This window comes from Culex quinquefasciatus, chromosome 1 (assembly GCF_015732765.1).
Source record: "Culex quinquefasciatus strain JHB chromosome 1, VPISU_Cqui_1.0_pri_paternal, whole genome shotgun sequence".
Classification (NCBI taxonomy): Eukaryota; Metazoa; Arthropoda; class Insecta; order Diptera; family Culicidae; genus Culex; species Culex quinquefasciatus.
The window spans coordinates 103,878,864-103,894,221 of NC_051861.1; the positions used below are offsets into that span (position 1 = coordinate 103,878,864).

General features: G+C 36.5%; 2 protein-coding genes across 3 annotated transcripts in view; both read left to right on the plus strand.

The window, feature by feature from the left end:
- On the plus strand, positions 1 to 1,518 carry LOC6045240 (DNA damage-regulated autophagy modulator protein 2). Of its 2 annotated transcripts, XM_038249076.1 has the most exons (5): positions 3 to 380; positions 458 to 579; positions 639 to 868; positions 951 to 1,241; positions 1,298 to 1,518. In XM_038249076.1, exons 1-5 carry the CDS (start codon positions 316 to 318, stop codon positions 1,373 to 1,375), a joined length of 786 nt encoding a protein of 261 aa, XP_038105004.1. In that variant the 5' UTR covers positions 3 to 315; the 3' UTR covers positions 1,376 to 1,518. The 2 variants fall into 2 exon arrangements, with proteins under 2 accessions (XP_001862631.1, XP_038105004.1); XM_001862596.2 differs by lacking the exon at positions 1,298 to 1,518 and having other exon boundaries at positions 1 to 380; positions 951 to 1,291.
- A 596-nt stretch (positions 1,519 to 2,114) lies between these two features.
- The window catches only part of LOC6045241 (transcription factor E3), a 48,898-nt gene continuing 35,654 nt past the window's right edge, over positions 2,115 to 15,358 (plus strand). Inside the window, exon 1 of the mRNA XM_001862597.2 lies at positions 2,115 to 2,356. The gene's annotated coding sequence lies outside the window, so the exon portion shown is untranslated. The remainder of the gene's footprint in view (positions 2,357 to 15,358) is intronic.

Below are 15,358 nucleotides of genomic sequence, written 5' to 3' on the forward strand. Positions count from 1 at the left end.
GAGAGAGTGCAGCGCACGTCATAACATTCTGCACTCATTCTTGAGGACGAGCTACGAGAACGCAAATATTCAATAACAAAAGTGTCTGGTTTTTGCACTAACTGATACAGCTAAAGTAAAGGATTAGTCACGCCGCAGTGCGGTGACAAAATGTTTGTTCGATCTCGTTCGGCGGTCTGCTATTGGTGAAGCTGCGAGTTCTGAACGGGAAGGCTGCGCAAGAAGCCTTACAGCTGTTTTGTTTTTAAAATTGTGTTTTGATTGTGTGTGCAAAGTTTAGTTTTTTAGGTTTTCTCGCCCTAAGTAATCGTCACCATGTCCAAGCTGTATCTGCTTCCGATCTCCGTTTTCCTGATGTTCAACTTCACCTTCATCGGAACGTAAGTAGATCTTTGCGTGAATCATCTGCCCTGCTGCAAATGGAAAATGTGTGTGTGTTCTGCAAATAACTTTCCAGCTACATTGCTGCCGTTCTGCAAGGTCATGTTGTGCCAACGGTGCCGTACATCAGCGATGCGGCAACCTACTCGCCGGAAAGCTGCGTGTTTGGTCAGCTAATCAGCATTGGATGCGTGCTGCGTAAGTTTGCTTGAATTACTTCAATACTGCATTAATATAACCTTCTCGTTTCATTTTAGTGGGAATCACCATCTACGTTCGCTTGCGTCAGATCCAGGAGATCTCGCTGCGACATCCGGACGTACAGGTCGCGATCGGTCGCATCAACGGGTCCGCGTTCTGGGTTGGGATGGGATCGTGTCTGGGGGTGAGCATTGTCGGGAACTTTCAGGAGACTAACGTGCGTCCGGTACATTATGTGGGAGCGTTTCTTGCGTTCGGACTGGGGACCGTGTACTACTGGATGCAGGTAAGTAGATGACCAAGCCGCGGACTGTTATCTGCGGGTTGGGGTTTCCTCTGTCAAAACCTGTCAATTTTCTGTCTTGTAGGCATACATATCGTACTACGTACAACCGTACGTCGGTTCCATGGTGAAGGCCCACGTCCGGCTGGCTATCGCCGCGATCTGCACGGTATTCTTCATCATCGTCGCCGTCACGGGCATCATCTCGCACATCCTGTTCAACGGAACCGACCCGCGCAAGTGGTACCCCTCGGACGGGGGCTGGGAGTACCACGTGGCCAGTTCCATCTCGGAGTGGATCGTGGCGACGGCGTTCTGTTTCTACATCCTAACGTTCACGGACGAGTTCCGGTTGATGCAGCTGGATCATCCACCGGTGAGCTCGATCGCGATCTACTCTTAAACCTATTCCTTACAAACTCCCCTCCCCAGCTCATCTTCATCGAGGTCGAGGGCTCCACGAACTACGAACCGGTCATCAACGAGCCCGTCAGTCCGGTCGTGTCGTGATGCGACATCCGCCGCGTCCAGTTGCCAGCCCGCTTGAACCGACCAAAGCCACCGCCATCCCCACCACATCCATCGAGACTGGCGCCGTACCGGCAGCAGCGATCGTTCAGCCTGAACGATCTTCACCTGCTGCAGCTGGACGGCGTCAGTAGCACGCCCAAAACCGGTCCCCGTCACGCCGAACAGGTCTGCGACAGCTACAACTGCATCATCAACATCCGCAGCTCGTTCGGCAGTCAGCTGCTCACCGAGAGTGGACTGCTCGGCGAACTGCTGCCGTCGCAGAGCCTGGCCGATTCCGGCCTGGACCTGTGCTGCCCCTCCTCGGAGCTGGAACTCTTCGAGGCGGTTCGGCACAAGCTGGACCCGCGGAAGCTGGCCTCGCTGTCGCTGTCCCTGATGCTGGTCGCCATCCTCGAGGCGCTGCACACGCTGACCGTGTATTTTAGTGACAACCTGAAGCATAGTTATCTGTAAGTCGCTCTTCCCCCCTAAATTCATCACGCATCTCTAGTTTGTGATATTGTTTAAGATTATTTTAACCGCGTTTCCGGTTAGGAATCAAGCTTCGAAATAAAACAGTTTGAAGTAGAGTCGTGTTCATTTTATTCATTCCGAATTCATTCCGCCCACGACGCCGTAGCGGCGGTCGCAGAAATTCACCACGGCTTAAGCATGCTGCAGCGTTCGTTGTGGTGAGTTGGCGGCCAAAACAAAAACAAACCCCGAAAAAAGAAGCTTGCACAAGTGTGTGAAATCGAGGCACATGACGATGATGATGAGTTGAGCAGACGAACATCGCAACTCTCAGTCTTTGCGTGACCGGCTTAGCTAGAGCAGTCAGATTGTGTGTTTTCGTTGGTCGGAACGTGGAAGGTTCTTGTTTTGCTCAAGTGTTCTACAGTTCTCTGGAGTCGTTATCAATCAGTGGGAACGTTCGAGTTTAAGTAGATAAGAAAGCACTCGTTGAGTGAAAGCAAGGTAAGTTGGGGCATTTTAGCTCAAGAAACGCTACTTTTTTGAGGTTAGGATGCGTGACGCATTAAATGTAAATTTTGCGATGGCAATAAAAACAAAAACACTGATGGTGGCTTAGCGAGACGTAATGTGATATGGTGTTGATTGAGCTGTACGGGGATGATACAGAGGTCGCGTGGTGTGAAATCACGGAAACTAGTTTTGGATTTGCGTATGCGGATTCGCTTGAAAAGAAGATGGATCTTCACACTTCGGGCTGGTTACGTAATTGACTGTCGGGATGGTTATGTGCGGATTCTTAGCAGAATGACAACACGCAGAAAAATGTTTTGTAGAATCAGCCTGTACGAGGTTTGTTTCAACAAAAAAATTGTTGAATATAATCGACGCACCTTGATTTTCTCAATTCCACAAAAATCTTTTGTTGTTTAAAAAAAGTTGCTTTGACGTTTAGCGTTGATTCAATAAAAATCTTGATTTTCAAATCAACAAAATGTTTTGTTTATTCAAATATGCCTTATCTTTCTGCGTGAACTTAATGTTAGAACAGTTTTACAGATTGAATTATTTTATAGATTGTCGAGTTGAATCGGATCGATCCATTATATTTGGAAATTTGAAAGATGTATCAAGTACCTTTTTAATCAATTATCCTATGCTAATTATAGACATCAAAAAATGTTATTCATAATTATATAATTATGGGAACAGCATTTTATTCTATCGAGCACCTTATGTTAGCATATCAGCAATTGGACGTTCAATTACAGCTTCAAGAAGTAATTTCCTGGAATTAAATTACAATGCTATCCCGTTCTAGGCAACACGACTTTTCAACACATTTCTGCTCTTCAAAAATGACTGATAAACGAGACTGACTTCATTTTTCTTCTAAATTGTTGATCGAAAGCCAACCTAAAATTTTACAGTTTAAAAATTTACGTCGATTTTTGGCACGCAGAAATGTTTATATATTTCCTAAAAAAATGTTATTATTTGACATAAATAAAATATTGAAAATAAAATCATGGTGAAGAATACTAAACTAATGCTAATACATCGAAAATAATAACAAAAAGAGTAGAACGGGGCACCAGCCATTTTGATACTGATTTTTTACGTTAATTCGAGGTTTCGACTTGTTTTGAGGTCTATTCAGGGTTGCGAATGAGCGAGCGCTCACGGAAGGCTTGCTCGCTCCAGCTGGAGCGTGAGTTTTTATCAGGTAGCTCGTGCTCGCTCACGCTCACCGGAGCGTTTTGCGCTCACGTGAGCTGGTGAGCCAAAGTAGGTAGTTGTTTTTTCCTGTTGAAGCATCTGCCTGTTTGAAACGAAGTTTCTAGAACTATCTCAGCCCAGGCAGCAAAACAAACAAGAAGGTCGGACAAACAAAAGTAGACAATGAAATGGATTTGATCAGCGAACCGAAATTTACTTTCTATTTAAAATCTAGACATTCGAACAAGGAGCACAAAACTAAATTCATAATGTAAACATTCATTGACGTGAAGAGATGCACTGTTTGTTCACAAATCAAATCCATATTGGACCATATTGTATTGTTGTTATGTACAATGTAAAATATTGACAATTTTTGTATATTTTATTTATTTTTAAATAATCTTTTAAACAGTTACAATCATCCATGTTCAAAAAATTCAGAGGTTTGGTTGCGAAAGTGTTGAATAAAATCCACTTGTTGGAAGAAGAGCCAACCTTTTCGTGGTGAAAAATATTGACAATTTATTTGATTTGAGTTAAAAGTGTTATTTCAACCCTTAGGAATTTTCAAGCATATATTTAAAATAGAACTGTTTCAAAAATGTTACCCTATTTTCTAAAAAACGAAACTACGAAACTATTGGCACTACGCCCCCCGGGGCATGGCCTTCCTCTAACGTGGGATTTCTGCTCCAGCGCCTCTGACGAGACAGGAGAAACCGGGACCGACGTTTTACTTCACCATCCGATAGAAGCTCAGTGGATAAGGCGGGAATCGAACCCGCGTCTCATAGCATCATCGGGATCGGCAGCCAAAGCCGCTACCCCTGCGCCACGAGACCCACTTTTCTAAAATGTTTGCTAAATAAAGGCTAACCTTATAGAAATGATTAGTCGTTTCTAATCACTGAATCACTGAAAGATTTAATAAACGGAATAACTTTTTTTAATGGTAGCTCATTCTGACCCACAATATGGAAATGTAGTCAAAACAATGATTAGGTACATAAAAACAGTTTAATGTTATATTTTAATCAACCAAGCATTTAACCTTGAATCGAAATTACCAAAGCATAAATCCTCTTGAATCAATTAATTGTTTTGTAAGTTTTTCTAAGGTTTACAGGCCCTTTTATTTAGGCGTCTATACCCCTCCGCCCCTCTCTGCTACAATAAGGCCTTTAAATTCTGAAATATTTATACATTCAACTGTATGTCTTAAAAATTATTTGACCCTTGCGAATCCAACCTTTTATTTAAAAAAATGATTGATGAAAATAAGCTATTCCAATTCATATATCATAAAATGTGTTCACAAAGTCATATTTCCACAGCCCTACTGCACCTTACGCAAAAAATCCATCTAGAATTGAAAAAAAAAAACTTTCACAAAAACGTTAAATGATTAGCGACACGTCCAAAATGAGCGCTCCGTGAGCGAAATATGAGCGTGAGCGCGAGCGTGGAGCAAACGCAAGCTGAAATTATCGGAGCAAACGTGAGCGCGGGCAAACGTGAGCTAGCTCGCGCAGCGCTCCTCCTCACGAATGAGCGAAAAGTGAGCGCTCACGAGCGCGTGAGCGCGTGAGGAACGCAACACTGGGTCTATTAAAGTTAAAAGTTTAAGTTTGTGTAAATTATTGTGAAAAGTCACTTTTTGGCCATTTTGATCCAACATTTTATGTTAAAAAAAAAAAAAAACTTCATCATCCCGGTATGAGAATCGAACTCACGACCTCTGGATAAGAAACCCAGCACGCCGCTAGTTGAAACCCATCCCCTACCGGTCAGTATTCCCAGTGAGTAGAATTACTCTTTGAAGGGATCTGACTTTGCCGAGCCAGACAGGAATCGAACCCATCACCTTCCGCTTACAAGTTTACAAATAAGGTTGACACAACTTCAGGTTCATAAAATCTTTATAACCTTTATTGCCTTGCTAACCTTTAAAGAATTTTTGAAATTCCTCTTGTTTTTTACTATCTCTGTAGAAAAAAATGCAGGGCAAATATGCGCACTAAAATTTCCATACATTTTTGTATGAAAAAAATCAAACGACTTGAGATAACTTTTATTTGTGGTAGTATTGAGATAACTTTTATTTGTGTATATTGTCTTAAGAAAATATTCTTCATGCAATGGAAAAAAATAATATTTATTATCGTTTTTCAAGAATTTTTCCCTTTTTAAAATCACTAAGTTTGACGCCTTAACAGTTTTTGGGTGATAGATTCAAATTTTGTTTGCTATTACAAAAGAAAACATAATGAGGAAACATATCTCAAGTTTAGTTTTTTCCGGATTCCGCATATTCCACAAGACTTAAATTCTAAATAATGGGATTCGAGGCCATCTATAAGCCACGTGATCACCTTTGGTTACCCCTGACACAAGGTGGTTTTAAAAACACCCAAAGAGCAAAAAATAAAAATAAAATAAAAATATTTGTTTATTGGACATTTAAAACAAACTTCAGATTTTGTTATTTTGCAGTAGAAAACTGTCTATAGAATACAAATGCAGTTGATTTTCTAAATTAATCGCATGTTTAAAAAGTGCGAATTATATCTCTTGAGGAGTTTAAAAACTCTTTTGAAGTTGTTTTTTTCTAAATTAAACACACATTATTTATTTTCAGGGCACAAAAATATACATCATCATCAATTAAAATTAAAATTATGTTTTTGAAAATCGCCCTTCGTCATGCACACGGGACCGGTTAAACAAATCTTCACTAAGCCGATTTGGTCAAGACAGTGTTGAGATATCGTGGCACCCGTTTTTGAAGCTGCTAACTTTAAATAGCTATATCTCGGCAATGATACAACCAAATATCTTCAAACTTCTTTTGGTAATAGATAAAAATGCATATTTGAATGCCCTGAAACCATATTTTATAAATGTTCAAATGTATGCTGATATCAAACTCTGACATTTTTGCCGATTTGCATGTATGTAACCCTTTAAAGATTTTCTACATGTAAGGCAGCGATTCTCAACGGGGGTACCGGGCCTACTTGATTTACATGGCAGGGGATACCGGCCTAGAAGAAGGTTGAGAATCGCTGATGTAAAGAAGAAATTATCGCAAAATCTTTGCAGGTTAACGTATTGTTTCTTTTAGAATTGATAATTATATCCTTGAACTTTCAATTTTTATTTAACAAATTTTAGTGAAATCAATGCCGACATGGCAATTTTTTAATCACGGTAAATTCAAACGGAATGTACGATACATCTTAATTGTCCAATAAACAATCGAACAAATGGAAGTTGTGTGTTTTTAGTCATTACTCCACATTGAAAACAAACAAAACCATGGTTCTGCTCGTTAACCTTCCATCATCCCATTTGGGACCAATCAAAGCCAAGATTCCGACGTAAAGAGATCACTTTGCAGAGAGGATAACATTCTTGACACAATTGTCTTTACCTTCTTTTGTTTTGTTCCTCTGACCATTATCGCTCATAAAAAGTGGAACCTGCAAAAGCTCAATCAGCGAGGCAATTTTGTGTTTCTGTGTGTGTGTGTGTCACTTGGCTGGACTGGACACGTAAATCACTTATCCGAAAAAGCTTTTAGCCCTGATTGTGTTCCGTTGGTCGGTCGGTAGTACTACGTCATTACCACAGACAATCAGATGTGATAGTTTGTTATGATACAATTTGATCTTTACTAGTATTTTTGGCAAAATAAAATTTAAAAGGCCTTGAATGAATTTAAAAAAACTAATTTCAGATTTGTCTGAGATAAAATTAACGCCCACACCTCTTGCGAAAAATGTCATTTTATCGATCACCAAAGGAAGAAAGAAACTGAAGAACAGAGAAGAAATTCCACACACTTGATCCGATTTATGAATACAAATAAGGCACAAATGGTTCGGCATAGATTTTTGCGCTCTTCAAAAGGTTTCCTCAAATGAAGGGAGGAGGGGGTTGGCAAATTGCACGTGGGCCCAGCAATGGACCCGCCATAGTAGCTCCTCCGAGGGGAAATATGTTGGGAATGGCGGCTCTACTCTAGGGGTCTCTTTGCAATGGTACTTCTCATTTTTTCCACCCTGGATGTGTTGCCCCCGTTAACCTTCCCTTAACGGTAGCGGTTCTGAATGGGCCGGCAGGCAACAGCTTCCAATGCAGGGCTGATAGGGTGACTCTTTTTATCAAGTTTTTAATCTGAGCATTTATCAAAAGAAAACAAAACCTCACAAAATGAACCAAAAAACTTCTTTTAAAAACTTAAAATCTGCTCATGACAGAACAAAATTTAAAATCGGTAAAAAAATCCAATAAACCAAATTTTCAGTATTTTGTTTTTTGGGTGTTTTTTAACACCCCTAACTCTAGGCGGTTTCAAAAACTCCCAAAAAGCAAAAACTAGAAATTTGGTTTATTGGACATTTTCAAAAAAAAAAAAAAAAACTCCAGATTTGATGCTTTTTGAGGGAAAACCGTTAATTCGGTAGACATCGGATGTTTTGCCGATGCGCCAGCTCTAGGTACAACGAATTTGAACTAAAAGTTTCAAATTTCATATATTAATTTCCATGTAAACATTAATCCTGATGCGCGCAGCCAGTTAACAACCAAATTTGCTGATATTTGGCATGAGAGCCCCTAGGGGCATGCCCTAAAACTTGATCGGAGAACTTTTTGAAAAACCTACTCACCCTAATGGCTATCAAATGATCAGAATTTGTTCATACATTTCAATAGTTACGACCCAACTTTTTCAAATACTAAAAAATTTCACAAAACTATGTATTTTTGAAAAGTACTAAATATTTCAGTTTTTTGCTATATGCTAAAAAAAGATCGGGATTTTTCCATACATTTCGAAAGTTATAACACAAGTTTTTGAAAATACTCAAAATTTTCACAAAACCACGTATTTTCGGAAAAAATACTCAAAATTTCAGTTTTTTACAATATAAAATGATCTGAGTTTTCAATCTTTTCGGAAGTTATAATATTTTTTGTGAAATACTAAAATTTTTCAAAAAACTACGTATTTTTGTAAAAATAATTAAATTAATAATATTGGGGTAATTCTATACCACACGAAATCGGGAAAAGTTGCCCCGACTCCTTTTCGATTTACGTGAAACTTTGTCCTAAGGAACTTTTGTCCCAGATCACGTATCCGAGGTCCGTTTTTTGATATCTCGTGACGGAGGGGCAGTACGACCCCTTTCATTTTTGAACATGCGAAAAAAGAGGTGTTTTCAGTAATTTGCAGCCTGCAACGGTGATGAGATAGAAATTTTGTGTCAAAGGGACTTTTATGTAAAATTTTACGCCCGATTTGATAGCGTACTCAGAATTCCGAAAAAAAAGTATTTTTCATTGAAAAAACACTAAAAAAGTTTTAAAAACTCTACCATTTTCCGTTACTCGAATGTAATTTTTTTTGGAACGTGTCATTTTAAGGGAAATTTAATGTACTTTTCAAATCTACATTGGCCCAGAAGGGTCATTTTTTCACTTAGGACAACATTTTTCATTTTAAAATGTCGTGTTTTTTCTAACTTTGCAGGGTATTTTTTTTAGAGTGTAATAATGTTCTACAAAGTTGTAGAACAGACAATTACACAAATTTTGATATATAAACCTAAGGGATTTGCTTATAAACATCACGAGTTATCGCGATTTTACAAAAACAAGTTTCGAAAAAAAAATACTTTTAGCGTTTCTCTTTGTTTATTCGTCCGTGTCTGTCGCGGGTGACGATGAAAGGCCATGATCGACGAAGACCAACTTTATCAAAACTTTGTTTTTCGTAAAATCGCGATCACGAATTAGATGAATATGTGTTTTTATGACATATTTTCATTGTTACATTTTTTTTGTTGGGGGAAAATAGTGTAGGTAGGGGAAATTCTCGTATGTTTGGCAGGTTTAGCTCTCGCTCGTAACTCCATCCAATTTGCTGATTTTCACTATTTAAACAACTAAGTTTGCATAACTTTTGATAGAAACATGCTTGCTCACATCTTATTGAGCTATTTATCACTCGATTTCAGTTAAAAACGCTTTTAATTAGCTTTAATTGAATGTCAAAGTTCTGACCTGCCAACATTAGAGGCACGTTGGAATTAGATGCTGTTCCCCTATATTGACAAATATTTGAAAAAAAAAAAAATGTTTCTATGTCACACCTTTAATAACCGTACCTTTTTATTGTTGAATTTAGAATTGTGAAATTCAATGTATTTTTCACAGGTCATCCTAACTTTCCTGTACCCACATTTCCTCTCCAGCATTTCAACGGACACATTTCCATCACAATCACGTTTTTGTTGGGTCATATCGCATACAACACGCACAAGTTATTTGTCTGCTTTTGCGTTCAAATAGGGTAAATTGTACGTCAAAAGATTTTTTTTGTTGGTTCAATTGATTTGGATTTAAACCATTGTATGTCTTGAAATTTCAATGTTCTTTTTTTAATGCAAAATTGCTCTGATTTTTTTTCTAACCATTTTACCCCAAATCTCTGAGCTACTGCAGCAGCTTCCGTCAGAAATTTGCCCGGTGGCAGTATCAAATTCATCACATTTTGCACGACATATTGCGATATTATGGCGAAGAAACCGTCCCATACTCTCTAAAGAAACGATGAATGAATGAATGAAAAAAAGTCACATTACTTCCATTACTGAGTGCCTTCTCGAAAAAAAAGTGGGTGGGACCGCTCAAAGTGAAATGGTCCTGGGTTTTACGACGTGAGGCAAATCATGACTTGCTGCTACAAAAAAGGGGGGGGGGGCACATTTCAAAATCTGACGCATATCGTTGGTTTTTATTGCGCGACGTTTTACATGTCATTCGAACCGCTTCCGGTGCTGATCGATTTTGAAAGGGACGGCATGTTTTTATTTGCGTTACACGATTTAACCAAAATCTTGACATTGTATGTCCTGGCTGAAAGCGGTGGCTTGATGGGGTTTTTTTTTTAAATGTTACACAATTCTTGAAAAAAGAAAATTTCAACCTGTCAAAACGTCACTTTCGTTTGATTTCCCGGGAAATGTCACGTTCGATTTGACAGCAGCTTTCAATAGTGAGACGGTCGACAGGAAATTGCGGGCCCCGATTGGAGAGAAAAAGAGACACAGAACAACGACAAGTTGAATTTATGCAGACGATCTTACCGAAGGTTGGTCTAGAGAAGCTGTTTTTTTGCTTGCTGCGATGCCTGTGGTTCTCGCTGTGATGGCATTTTGATCGAATTCCATTGTGGCTGCTGGCACGTGTCAAGTGATGGGAACGAAACGGAACGAGCGCTGGGAAAAGTTGGGTGACATTGGACAGGTCATCGTCGTCCCAGGGAAAAGTAATGCTGAAAGTTTGTTGAATTTGACTTGAGAGTAATTTAATTGTATATAATTTTCACCATCGATTTTTTAAAATTATTTCTGTAAAAAATGGCAGCTGTCCAATAGGGTGTAAACAAAAAAAAAGATTTTAGGGACACCCCCTGGAACGATTTTTAGGCAAAATAAAAAAAATGCCAATTTTTAACCAAATCGGTAAAGGTAGAACGTCAAAATTTGTGAAAAAAATTTCTCATGCAAAAACGTATTTTTTATATCGCTAAATAATTTTTCAGGACTCCAACTCTTGAAAAACATTGTAAAGCGTAAAATTTCACATAAGGATCAATCATCAAACCCTCTTCTTGAAAAAATCCACACAATTAACGCCATCTTTTGGGAAAAATGTAAAAAATACATACTTTTTTTTTTCAAAAATTTCCATACAAGCTTAAACTTTCAATAACGACCCCTAAACCTTCACCAAATTGGATAAAAATTGACACTGATGCTTAATTTTGCCTAAGGAATCGATCCAGGGGGTGTAACCCAGGATTTTTTTTCTCAAAAAATTTCCCATTTTCGAAAAACTAATAGTCGTTTCGCCGTATGGAACGATTCACCGATAGAAGTTTTGCCAAATAGACATTTCGCCGAAAGATTTTTTTTTTGCTTTTAAAAATCATAGGGATTTCTCTGAATTCATTTTTGACTGAACAACATTCAACATTTTTTTTTGCATCACATTTGAAATGCAACTCGTCTCTTTTATATTCAAAACAAAACCTCACAGAAAACATAAAAATACTCTAACTTAAAGAATGAAATTTATGTAGGAACTGCCAGAAAAAAATCTTTCAAAATGTTTGCCAAGAACTGCTCATGTTTTATAGTATAGTCTTGATTCGATTATCCGAAGCATGTATTATCTGAAGTTTATTTTGATTATCCAATGGTTTGTATTGGACTTCGAATACAGTACAGACTCGATTATCCGAAGGCCTTGGACAAATTTCACTTCGGATAATCGAATTATGATTTTTTTAATTGTCATATTTTTGAGCATAAGCATGACCCCTAAACTACGCTCAAGTAATTTAGAAATCCAAGATTCTGGCTAAAATAGCGGTGATGAAGTTATGAAAAAATGCATTTTGTAATTTAAGATCTGACAAAAACAAAAATTGTATCGAAAAAAAAGATTTTGCATCGAAAATTTAAAAAAAATCTTAAGTTTTTTTTAATAAACCCAAACATGCTAAAAATGATTTTAAACGCATGATTTTAAAAACTTTTAAAAATATTTGTACCAGCCTAATGAATATTACTAAAATGTTTAGCAATACTGTTCCTCATGCTAAATAATGCATACACCCAACCGGCGGTCGCATGATTGTGATACATGGCGGCATGAAAGTATATCAGAATCTGCATGAAAACTGTCCTCATGCATTTTTTGCGATATAGGGGTACGACATTTTTGCCCGTTACCGACAATTATCGACATTACCGACAGCAGATTTATTGTATTGCAGAAAAAAAAATCTTAACAGAACGAGGATTGAACCATCGACTACTAGGTTGCTGATCCGACACGCTACCACCGCGCCATGGACGCTTGATGAATGGTGAAGGACAGAGCGCGAACATAATGTTCTCTCTAGAGTGTTGCTCGGGGACGCACCAGCATTCTATGTGTTGGTGAGAACTGCAGATCGCTGACGTGTTTACATGCGGGCAAAAATGATCTATGGGCTTGCTGCAAAAAATGTAATAAAATATAACATTTTTTGCAGCAAATCCACTGTTGCAGATTTTGAGATATATTTTTCGTTTGGGTGTATGAAGTCAGCTTTGCCAAAAATATTGTTTGAAATAGTATACAAATAGCTCAAAATAAACAAATAATTTTTGAACTTGAAGCTGGATGTAATTTTCATGGATTACAACTTAAGCATTTTTGTAAGATAACAATATGGTTTCCTGTCTTCAAATATTTTTTTTTATGTTAATTGAAGATTTCCCACGGAAAAGTTTAAAAAATGCGAAAAGCTATTTGCAAAAGATGGTTTAAAAAATAAGTTATTTGGGGGCAAGACGGCCACCCGTATTTTGTATGTTTTATATGATATAGGTTATATTTTTGACGGGTTTTGACTGTTAAGACATATTTGTAGATAAGGAAAGGTATTTTCAATAAAACTATCATTTTTTTTATCTAAATGCTGTTAACTACCGTTCTTCTTCAACATTCTTAATTGTGATATAGCAAAACTCATTGAATAATATGAAATCCTATCAAACTTTTCGTAAAAATCGCTAATTTAATTTTGTTTACGTAATTTTGATTTACTTATTTTAATCAAAATACACAAACTAATTTTTTTGAATCAAATTGTGTTTGTTTTGTAGTAAAAATTCACAGTTTTTCATAAAATGTGGTCGCAATAATATGAAATTCACTGATCCAAAATATGAAATTTTTTAAAAAGCATTTTCGTTTACATTTGAAACTTGATTTTTTCAACCAAAATAGTTATGATGTTCAGAGAAGTCTGTTCAACCAACCATGTAGGTATTTGGGTGGATTAAGCAAAGTTATTAAGTTAATTTATAGCACTGTCCGTCTTACCCCACATGGGTGGCCGTCTTACGCCGCGTATTTCATATATATATACGATTTCACTTATTTTTTTTAATTGCTGAAAAGTATTGAAAATTTGTTTTTTAGGTCAACTAATTTATTTCATTTCTATAATGGACTACTAGTTGAACAACTTGTACGTGATTTGAGATCAAAAGAATCTGTTGTGTAAATTTTATGAGACATCTCCCTTAGGGTGGCCGTCTTACCCCCATCTCCCCTCGCGGAGTCTGGACTGAAATAAAATCATAAACAATTTTTTTTTTTGTATTTTATTATTTTTCTGCTTTTTCAAATTCAAACTTTTGTCTAATTTGTATTCCCCTAAAAATTTTCCTAAAAATCACAAAAGGCATTTTTTTTTTAATATTTCATCACATTCACTTTTGCCGCCATCTTGGATTTAGAAATTCTAAAGCACTTTCGAGTAAATTACGGGTCATACTTAAGTTCTACAATCAAGAATAAGAAAACGAAAAAAAAGAACATTTTTTTGATTCGATTATCCGACGTGATTTTTTGTCTAAAAAAAATAATGTTTTTAGCTCAAATTATTAAAAAAATATCTTTTTGTTGTCAAGACACTGCTTTTGCTCGAAAGAACGCAAAAGCTTTTTAATTAGCATTGAAAAAAAATATTATTTTGCAATTCTGTCCTGAAACTACTTACTTTTCCTGTCATTCTTGAACGATGAAAAAGCCTACTTTTCTGTACCAAAAATAACAGAATCGAATAGTAACACTTTTCAAAATAAATGCTGAAAAGTTGTACTTTTCAGCACTGAAATGGATGCTGAAAAGTTGAACTTTTCAGCACTTGTTTTGAAAAGTAATACTTTTCAACATTTTTTTGATTTAAACGGTTTATTGACAAAATACATGAAAATTTGACATAAAATTTCACTAAGTGTGTGTTTTTTGGAATTGCAAAAAATGTTGTATGGAACTCGTTGCAAAACTTGATTTTTTCAGCACTCTTCGTATTTATCCAACTCGGTGAACCTCGTTGGATAAATGTACGACTCGTGCGGAAAAATCCTCTTTTTGCAACTTGTTGTATAAACTACTATTAAACAAGAATGCAATAACTCATAGAAATTTTTCATTTAAGCATTTTATTTTCTAAACCTGACTTATGTTTGAATGAATATTAAACTCATAGAAATATTTATTTTCAATGAATTGGTAATTTTTAAAAGAAACTCAAAACTCAACTGATTTTCTTAAACGAATTATTTTCAAAGAACTGGTTATTTTGGAAATAATGCAAAAAAACACAGAAACAAAAAAAAAGTTTTAAATAGTCCAAAGTACTTGTAATGATAAGTACAGTTTTTTTCAGAAACCAATTCCTTTTCAAATAACTGGTCATGTTTGGAAGAATACAAAAAAACAACAAAATGTTTTTTTAAACAATTTAGTTATTAAGAAGCGGTTAAGTTGCAAAAACACCCAGAAATGAACAAAATATATTTTAAATAGTCAAAAGAACTGGTTATTTTTGATAGATTGCAAAAATAGAAATGATTTTTTCTAATCATTTTTTTTACAAATAAGGCCGTTGCAATTATTTTTTGAAGTTTTACTTTTTGTTGGATGTACAATGGCATTCAATAAAAATTTAAAGTGTTTTCAAAGGAGTTCAAACATGCTAAATATGATTATAAACGCATGAAAATGCATTTTCTGGTTTTCAGTTGTTTGAATTTTAATTTTCACTAAGCTTTGAAAAATATTTGCAACGGCTTTACTGAGCATTTTTAAATAATTTTAAAATCTCCCAAATAATGGATAAAATGTTTTTTCAAATAGTTTTTTTTT